This window comes from Clupea harengus, chromosome 11 (assembly GCF_900700415.2).
Source record: "Clupea harengus chromosome 11, Ch_v2.0.2, whole genome shotgun sequence".
In the NCBI taxonomy this organism is placed as follows: domain Eukaryota; kingdom Metazoa; phylum Chordata; class Actinopteri; order Clupeiformes; family Clupeidae; genus Clupea; species Clupea harengus.
The window spans coordinates 27,359,194-27,369,193 of NC_045162.1; the positions used below are offsets into that span (position 1 = coordinate 27,359,194).

The 10,000-nt window shown below is 46.0% G+C and overlaps 1 protein-coding gene across 1 annotated transcript in view; it reads right to left on the reverse strand.

The window, feature by feature from the left end:
* The window catches only part of LOC105893959 (neural-cadherin-like), a 141,036-nt gene extending 132,134 nt beyond the window's left edge, over positions 1-8,902 (reverse strand). Inside the window, exon 1 of the mRNA XM_031576959.1 lies at positions 7,690-8,902. Within this exon, the coding sequence (XP_031432819.1) occupies positions 7,690-8,635 (946 nt within the window). The 5' untranslated portion in view covers positions 8,636-8,902. The remainder of the gene's footprint in view (positions 1-7,689) is intronic.
* Positions 8,903-10,000: the final 1,098 nt, after the last annotated feature.

Here is a 10,000-nt window from a genome sequence, read left to right on the forward strand (position 1 = left end):
ACATCCACACACACACACTTTTCTCCTCTCTGTCTGATAGCACTTCAATCACCACCCGGGAAACGCCAATCGCTTACTTTGATAAACAAATTTGCTGCTGAAATCCCAGATCACTCAGTTTAAATTGAGAGCGTTTCGAGAGCAATTTCCTCTTCGACTGAAAAAAAAGGGATTTTCAACAAAAAGAAAAAGAAACACAGAGAGAGAGAGAGAGGGGGGTGGAAAGGGAGAGAAGACTCTTCCACAGGAATGAACAAAAAATCCTCGCGAGCGTGTCCAATTTAACAATTAAGATCAAAAGTGGTGGCTGAATTGGAGTTGGTGGGGCTGCCCTCCAAAACAGTTAACCATGAGGCCAATAGGGAGATTGTCAAAGAGTCGGTGGGTGGGTGGAGGGGGGGGGGGGGGTGCTGCATACTGGGTTGTGGGTTGGGGCATGTGGCAGTGGTGGATGTGGGGGGGGGGGGGGGGGGGGGATAGTGAGGGAGGGTTCAAATGACCTTGTCCTACTTCATCATTAAAAAGGCCATCCCCTGGGCCACCCTGCATATCTGTCAATAACCTATTATAACACAATGGTGGGGTGGAAGCTGCCGTGGCATGAAGTTCAATTAACTAAGGAGGGGCTGTGGACAAAGAGATCAAAAACAAGCGAGACAGAGAGAGAGAGAGAGAGAGAGACAGACAGAGAGAAAGAGAGAGAGAGAGAGAGAGAGAGAGAGAGAGACAGAGAGAAGAGAGAGAGAGAGAGAGAGAGAGAGAGAGGGAGCAGGCAAAACAGGGGAACGAGAGGGATAGATCGAAAGAGGCCGCGGGGAGAGAACGTTAAAAAAGAGGAGGACTGGAGAAGTGAGAGTGAAAGGAGAAAGCAGCAGAGAAACATGGCGGTGCTTTGATGGAGTACCCTCATTTACAGCTCCTCTCGGAGGAGAGTCAGCCGTCAAACACACACACAAAGCATCTCCGATTGTCACATTCCACTGCGAGAAATGCTTATTTTTACCAAAGACGAGAGGACAGAGAGGGAAAGAGGAGCGAGGGAGAGAGAGAGAGAGAGAGAGAGACAGCGAGAAAGAGAGAAAGAGAGAGATAGAGAGAGAGAGAAAACGGGTTATTTCAGACGTGGGTGGGTCGGGGTGCTGTGAGCCCATTACCGAGGCCCTCGGAGCGACGTGGCGATGGAAAGTGAGCAATCATTAGGGCTCTCGGTGACGAGCGGCACCATGCCTCACTGGCCTGTGACAGAGACCGATGCTTCACATCGCACCCCGTCGCTTGCTGGACAAAACACGCATGGCTACATGCGGCTATAGCCCAGCGCAAAAATCCCCCCCCTCAAACACACACACATACACACACACACACACACACACACACACACACACACACACACACACACACACACACACACACACACACACACACACACACACATTGCCCCAGTACTAGTGTGTGTCCTCCCCTCCAACTGTGCTTTCCATGCTCGAGCACAAGTCCCCCTGATTCAAACTGACCACAGCCCTTCTCCGGGGGTTCATTTGCCACCAAAAAAGATCATTCCATAATGCCTTTCTGCATCCTCACAGTGCTATATCCTGCAGCTTCGTCTACCCCACCACCCACAATCACACATAGTCACACACAGCCAAACACACACACTCTCACACACACACACACACACACTAGTAAACATGCACAGGCATAATAAAAACTTGCTTTCTTTAATCTCTTTCTATCTCTCTCTCACCCTCTCTCTGTCTATCTATTTATCTATCTATCTTTTTTTCTCTCTCTCATCGTAACCCTCTGTTCAGCACTCGTGGCTTGAGTGAAATCTCCTGTGCGTGTGTGTGTGTGTGTGTGTTCCTATAATGGCCTCTTCTGTGCTCTCGCACTCCCAGGCATGTCTCGGGGCTGTGCACAGATGTGAAGAGGGACTAATTGCACAGATTTATATAAAAACGGGTGAGACGCTGGTGGTCTGGGGAGCCCCTGAGCCCTCTCAATGCAGTCAGGAGGAAGAGGAGGAGGAGGAGGAGGAGGAGGAGGAGGAGGAGAAGCAAACACATAAATAAATACAATCAAGCATTCAGTCTGTCATCTAAATCTGACACTCACGGGCACCGAACCGGAGAAAATGAGGGAAAGCATGCTTTTTCCACCGTTATAATTTGATGACAGGATGAAGCAGACTTTCTCTCTCTCTCTCTCTCTCTCTCTCTCGCTCTCTCTCTCTCACACACACTCACTCTCTCTCTCTCTCTTTTGCATCAAAAGGAAAATGGGTTCCTGAGGAGAGAACAATGGCATAAGATGAGCCACTGTATTATTTAGGGCATGCACAATAAGAATTAGAAGTCTTTCAAAAAATGTACTCCCTCTCTTCTGGAATGTTCCACTTGTCCTAGTGTGCCGTGACCAATCAGACACCTCTACTCAGACACCGCTATATATGGCCCAAATGGCAAACCTAAACAAAATCTGCTGTTGTTTCAGGGAATATGCCAAACTCAGCTTGAGGCCTCTTCACTACAGGAACCAAAGTCAATGTACCACTAGAACACTCTGTGCCTAGATCAAGTTTTAGATTCACGAAAGACCTTATGCTTAATTACACGACATTGTCCTTAAATCGAATCACGGCTCACTAATCCCCTATTCAGCGCTAGGCACCTGCCGATGGAGATGAGGTCCCCACTGACACACCCATTCACACAGAGACTCTCCAGACTCCAGACCAACAGTCCCCCACCTACTAATGGACCACCTCTGCTGAGGTGCCTTGGAAAACCTCAGACGCAGATTTGGCAGTCAGTCGTCGCTGCTCACTCACTCATCAGATCCCTCGGCGCGCTGTGGCCGGCGCGCTCGCATTTGCAGCCCGGCTAATGGGAAGTGACAGCCTCCTCCGCGACCTGGGCGCACACGCAGCCTCTCTTCGCTGGCCCCCATGCACCCGAGCCATGCCAGGCTTGACGTGACGAGCCAAGGGGAAATGGAGAGGAGGTGTGTGTGGGGGTGAGTCAGGAAGGGGCACTCTTCTGAGTGGCTGAGCAGTGCGAAAGGGAGCATGGCCTAATTACACCTACAGACAGACAGACAGCACGCTCACCGTGTCAAGCAGCCGCCACAGGGGGGGGGGGGGGGGGGGGGACTAAAAGTGAGGTGGAGAGATCACTTGGTCTCAAAGTGAAGACGTCGAGAAGACGAGACAGAGCTCTGTGTCTACATGAGTACTGGGCATAAAGTCTTTGTTCATCTTGAACCAAACTCAAACTCGCAGTCAGTGGCTAATAAATAGCACTTAAAACAGTGTAAATGGAACACTGAAATAATTTCTAATTTCTTCAGATTAGCATTGGTTGTATTTTGCAAAGGGATACAAATCCAGGACTGATTAAATCCAAGAGCCTATACTCAGAAGTGGCTTTGGATGAAAGATTCTGCCAAATGACTACATGTGGATAAAATACGACTTAATTTTCAAGACAAGACATTTTCAACGACTCTTGAATGAAGCTGGAAGATGTAAATACATTGCATAGGAAACCTATGTCCATGCCTTTGTCACGCACCGATGTCAAACATCATATTTCTACTAAGTCCATAGCATACTACTAAGATCAGACAAACATTCCTATCACTATGACCATAAGCTTCATCATCAGTGAAGAACTTCGGAGTGAGGTTTACTACCCTGCCTTTAAACCATCCATTTTATCGAAAAAGAGATAACATGTGGGTAGAAAACTGTTCTACTTGTAGTTTTCCATCAACTAACCGCTCATAATTCTCTCTGTGTGGTACCTTTAGTTTATTATGCTCCGTCTCTGGTTTATGGCATGGCCTGGCGTTCCAGGCTTAAATGAGATGAAGTTATTGTAAGGGATAACAGGAGAGCAGTGGGTTTGAGTGAGACACTCAAGACCTAAGACTTGCTTGAGGAGAATGGCTTCAAGCTGTATGTGGTGACATGCATTAAAAATCGAAGCACGGTTGTGAACAACTGCGCTGTCTATCTGTGGGGCTGTGGTTGGTATATGAAGTGCTTTCTCAGGTTTAGTTTTTCTTTTTGTCATTTTTATGAGTTTCTAGTCATTTTTTAATTTCACCTCTCTCACACTCTCTCTCTCTCTCTCTCTCTCCTCTCTCTCATTCTCTCCAGCACTGCAGGCAAAACTCCTCTTCATGCTAGAGCATTTTCTGTCTTCCAGTGTTCCAGGGAAGATAAAGTTTGCCCCCTTGTGCGGATTTCTTTTAAACGTACACGGCCGCAGCGATCCCTTTGGGCAGGGAGTAAAGCTCTGGTGAGGGTGCGCGGATGAAAGGGGGCTCTCCGTATGTAGAGCACAGCAGCCATTATCAGTGTTTACCAAGTTCACCGAGACACCGCGGGGATCATCTTTTGGGGGACTAGAGGGGTGGGGGTGGTGATATTGGGGGTGGTGTGTGTGTGTGTGTGTGTGTGTGTGTGTGTGTGTGTGTGTGTGTGTGTGTGTGTGTGTGTGTGTGAGTGTGAGTGTGTGAGTGTGTGAGTGTGAGTGTGAGTGTGTGTGTGTGATGGTTTAGAGAACTGCCCTGGAGTCACACACACACACACACACACACACACACACACACACACACACACACAGAGGCTGCATCATAATGGTAATGGTGCTGGACAAACGGCTATGCCCCCGCCGTGCAAGCGGCTTGTTAATTAAATGCTATCCGACACCGAGGTGACTCACACACACACGCTGGTGTCTCCTAAACACCACTGCAGGCATGCATCCAAACACACACATTAGCCCGGCTTAAACATGAACACAGGGCATATATATTAATCACACAAAGGGCTTGATGCACCCTCCAGTACATATGCATATTGTGAGCACATGCGCTTACATAGGGGGGGAAATGTTCCTTAGTAGCATCCATTAATGTTCCACATAGAAAATAGTGATACAAAGCTCTTTGCGGAATTTACGAATTTCCAGTATGTTACCAATTTCTGTGTTCTGAGTAGACCCTTTAAATAGTCTTCTACAGGGAAAATCTAAAAGACCTTTTTTAAATCTGTTTTGCAAATATGGCTATTTCAAAATTTCATCCGATTGCAAATGGTGCAAAATATATGAACGCATCAAAAGCCCAAATTATTGATGTAATGAAAACAAATTAATGGACTAAGCCAGTGGAAACCAATTTAAAATGTCCCATTTTTCTGGATGTTGGAGTGTACCGTTGCCAGTTATGTGTCTTTCAACAGTGCCAGAAAAGAAAGAAATGTATGTGTGCTCAGTTTGTGCAGCTGGTGCTTCAGAACCAGCATTAAGTGTCAGAAATCAAAAACAAAGAGATAGACAGACAGAGAGGTGGAGTGAAAGAGAGGAAAGAAGAGAGTGGGAAAACATCCAGCTCCGTGTTCGCAGATGGGATTGTTTTATCTAAACTTCGCTTCAGAGCAGGAAGAAAATAAACATTACTCTTCAAAACGCTCAAACGGCATGTGCAAGCAAAAGACTAGACAATGGTTTCAAGAATAATTATCTCCCAGAAGACCTTTGCGTTGGCTCGCATTCTTCCATAATCGTGTATATGGGTGAAACAATCCTCCAGACTGCATCTTGGGACCAAACAGAAACCAGTGTTACAGTATTGTTCAAGGAGTTGTTTTCTTAGCGTTTAAAAAAATATAAGTGTGTTTGTGTCTGTGTGTATTTGTGTGTGTGTGTGTGTGTGTACATGTGTGTGCGTGTGTTTTATAAGTTATGGGTAGTGATTTGCTTCATACTGTGAAACTTCTCAAACTTCATCAGGGGCCTTTAAGCATCGAATGCAAAAACAAAGCAAAGCAAACGAGTTGTTGGCTAAATGACTCAGACTCTTCCACACAGAACAGCCTCCCTCCAGGCTCTACCCTGCGTCTGCACATCGCCCGCTCCGCTGCTGTTTCTTTTTTAAGACAATGCTTGTGCTTCTAGTCAAATCCACACGTGTCTTGGCGATGTGCTTCCGCCGCAGCCCACGCACCGCCACAGCTGAACGTCCACATTAAGCACGATAGATGTTGCGAGAGCGATCCAGTGGCCACAGCTGAACGTCCACATTAAGCACGATAGATGTTGCGAGAGCGATCCAGTGGCCACAGCTGAACGTCCACATTAAGCACGATAGATGTTGCGAGAGCGATCCAGTGGCCACATCGGACGACTGATGAGCTTTTGAGCGCTGAAGATGCAAGATTTTATGACCCGCAACGGGGGTTTTTTTTCCTGCTTTTTCTGAGCAAATAAAGTCATGATTCATATTTATTTCCACCTCTGATTTTTTTTTACCCCAACTGAGCACCCACAAAGCGGGTGACTTAAACCAGAGTGTCAGATGATTACTCTGTCGTGATCCATGATGGATTGGCCTTACCTTACATAAACAAACTGCCCTGTCCCAAACATAAACAGTCTATCCTATGCGACATCAACAGTGAGAAACGGCCGAGGCCACATGTGTTTCGTCTGGGTGTTTCCAGGTGGATAAATATCCTTAATTACTCCAAACAAACAGCACTCATAGGTTCTCTGATTAAGGAGATTGAGGCTTTACATTTATGTAAACCACTCCACCAACTCCTGTGAAACTCGTGGGTTTAATTAGAGGCCTTCCACCAACATTTACTTTGGGATGGGTGACTTGATAACTTAGGCTCCAATGGAACCGTACAATGCATGAAGTACAACTTTTCTTTCTTGGTGTGTTTCTGTGTGTCTGTATCTGTCTGGCTGTCTGGCAGCCCACCACTTTATTTGTCTATTGGATATTGGGGCAGTTGTAATGAGACAAAAAAAAATCAGATCGTTTCTTATTACAGTGACCTTTTCCGCCTCACCATGCGTGTTTTTTTAAATTATTTTACGCAAAGCCACGAACAAATATCAAAGCGTGCTTGCTGATCTCTCTCATGTGTTCGGCAGACGTGGTGACTGAGTTTGCTTTTAGTGTTCGTGAGGTAACTGAAGGCTTTAATCCTGTTTACCCAATTACTGGCCTGTCGGGCGTAAACATCTATCACCAGAGTGGCAGGGAGGTGGCGGAGACGCGAAACGCTCCAGTGGTAGAACTGGCACATTAACTCCCTGCAGTACAGATGACGAGCTACTTTTCATGCTCCTTCATTTCCCGGCGCAGATTAGGGACATAATAGCTATGCATCTTTCACATTATGCCTCTGACTATGACAATAAATTATACACCCTCTCCCTCGGCGTGTTCTATTCAAGTACCATAGTTTCTCAAAAATTGGTTTCATGTTCCGGTTCATCCATATGCACAAAATATATCAGCTAACGAACTTGCTGTTAAACGATTCACACGTATGACTGACTTTGTCAAATATTTGCCAATGTTCGTGGAGTTCGCCACCCAGCGACAGCTCAAGGCGTGTGGGCGAGGACTGGCACAGTGGTCGCACTGTCGTCAAAACAGTAGGATGCTTTTCTCAGCATCAACGGACACTGCTTTGTATTTGCCACCCGCTCATCCAGTGATTACGCATTGTGCCTATATTGGCTCTGAACGCTAACCTAAAATATTTTCATAAAGTAGTCTGGACAATTACAGATACAGAAAAACGAACATTTGTCGAAAATGACAACTCGTAGCGCAAGTCAGACAATTTGTATCGGCAATTTGTAATTTGTTTCTTACCTCGCATGTTCTGAATTTTAACCACCACCTCGGTTGTGGACTTCAGTCTCTGTGCCAAGTACAGCCGACCCGAGTCGCGCTCAATCTGAACCGGAGCATCAGCTTCTGATATCACTTCAAACCACTTCTTTTCGAACTTCTGGTCAGGAACGGTGAAAATCATGTCCCCGATTTGAACATCTTCTGAAACTGTTACAGTATAGAACAGGTCTTCGGAAACCGCTCTCGGCTTCCTAACTTTAGAAGGGAAGGCTCTGTGAACATCAATCTGAAGTACAAGGGGCTCGCTTTCCAGAGAGACATCTCCTTGATCTCTTGCGTAAATGCGTGTCGTTATGTTGTTCACACTTTTTAAAGAATTGACAAGCACAACTTGCCCGGTTTTAGGAATAACGTGTATGTATTTGTTGGGAGGGAACACATAATATCGGACTTTGGCGTTCCGACCAGCATCACTGTCAAGTGCATGAATGCGTGTGAATTCGGAGCCAATTGGCGTGAGCTCATCTACCTCTATTCTCTCAAATTCATTTCTAAAATAGGGTTTGTTGTCGTTTGCGTCCAACACTTCAACTTCCAATTCCAGGGGACTGTTGAAACAGCCTGGAACTAGCGCACTTAAAATATATCTCGGTTTCAGCTCTCGGTCTAAAGTTTTCGTGGTTAGCAGGGAAAATCCTTTTCCATGATGGTACACAAGGCGAAAGTCAGAAACGTCTGTCCCATGTAGAGCCGTGCCGGGGTTTTCAGTCCAGTCTGACTCTTGGCATTTCTCTCCAAAAGGCAATAGTATCCCGCGCACCACAGAATCAGCCGGTGCATTCTCCACAATCTGTCCGTAATAAATAGGAGGGTTTGCTTTCACGATGGCAAAAGAAACGAAAATGCCAACCACAAATACACCCCGAGTCCAAAGAATGCACGCGTTTCCTCGGCGTGTCTTCATGTTTCCATCAAATCAGTCTCACTGACTCACTCGTTGCGTACATGTAATGGAACTTACTTTGTGCATTAAGTTACAAAGACACAGAAGCTGTGGTAGATAAAATGAGAAGGCTGAATGGATCTTGGTAGTTTGAACCCTATATTAAACGGCGTTAAAGTAGTGAAGAGTATTCTCGGTCAACAACGTCAAGAGGCATCTGCGGCTGTTCCACCGGCATCACTCAAGTCAGCCAGTGCTTGCATCCAGCGAGTCCAGGCAGCACAACGTCCATGTGGTACTATGATCACCGCCCACGAAAAACCGACCAATCACAAGAACGGAATGGGCTGATGCGCACCCAATCCCCTCCCAAACTCACTTCAACCTACTGCACGGGAATAAACGGACGCTGGAGTTTAGCATTCTGGTCCTCGAATTTAAACGGCGAAACGCTCAGCGAATAGCGAGATCTGTTTGTTAAACACACTCGTTCCCAGAATACACAATGGCTTTTAGCAATTCACTGCCAGATCATGAACAAGTTGTGCGCTGGGGAGAGCAACCATCTCTCCTCCCTGAATTCAATTATTGCCACGCTCCCTTGCCTCAGCAAAACCACCTATCATTTATAATTTTGTCTACCCATTCATTCTTGTTCGTAATGCCAAAAGGTACCCTATAGATGTAGTAGTACAACCACACTACGCTATTTGGTATTTGGCATTCATTGAATTGCAGTGGTTTCCCTTAGATTGGATCTTTGTGTTATAAGATGTGAACTGTAAACATCACTTACATAACTCTACCAGCAGTGTTGGATACCTCTGCAGGGCTGAAATCACTCATTTATGAATTCACAGTCAAACAGGTGATCTAAGGTGTGTGTTTGGGTGTGTGCGTGTGTGTGTCTTTGTGTGTGTGTGTGTGTGTGTGTGTGTGTGTGTGTGTGTTTGTGTGTGTGTGTATGTCTATAAGGTCAGTCAGTAAAAACACTCCCAACATGCCTACCATCATGTCTACGGAGGTCACCTGAGCGTATGAAGCATCTAGGCATCTCTGCAGTGGATAGACCCAGACGGATCCTATATGACTGTACATCTCTTCTTAATTGTTCAAATGATCAGCATCAATTCCATGTACAATGTACCGTAACGTATATTCGTTCCTGAATCATTAGCGTGCTTATTTAGAGAGCTAAAACGATTTCACCCTTGTTATTGTTGTTAACCGATGGCTTTTGGCCATTTATTCGAAACCCAATTCCCAAACAGGAGGCTTTCAGCTTGCTCTGGCTGGTTTGGTTCCATTTCCTGGGCTGGATCAATACAAATTCAGCTGCCTTCAAGAGGGCAATAAGCTAGCTACATATTGCACTTCACTTATGAT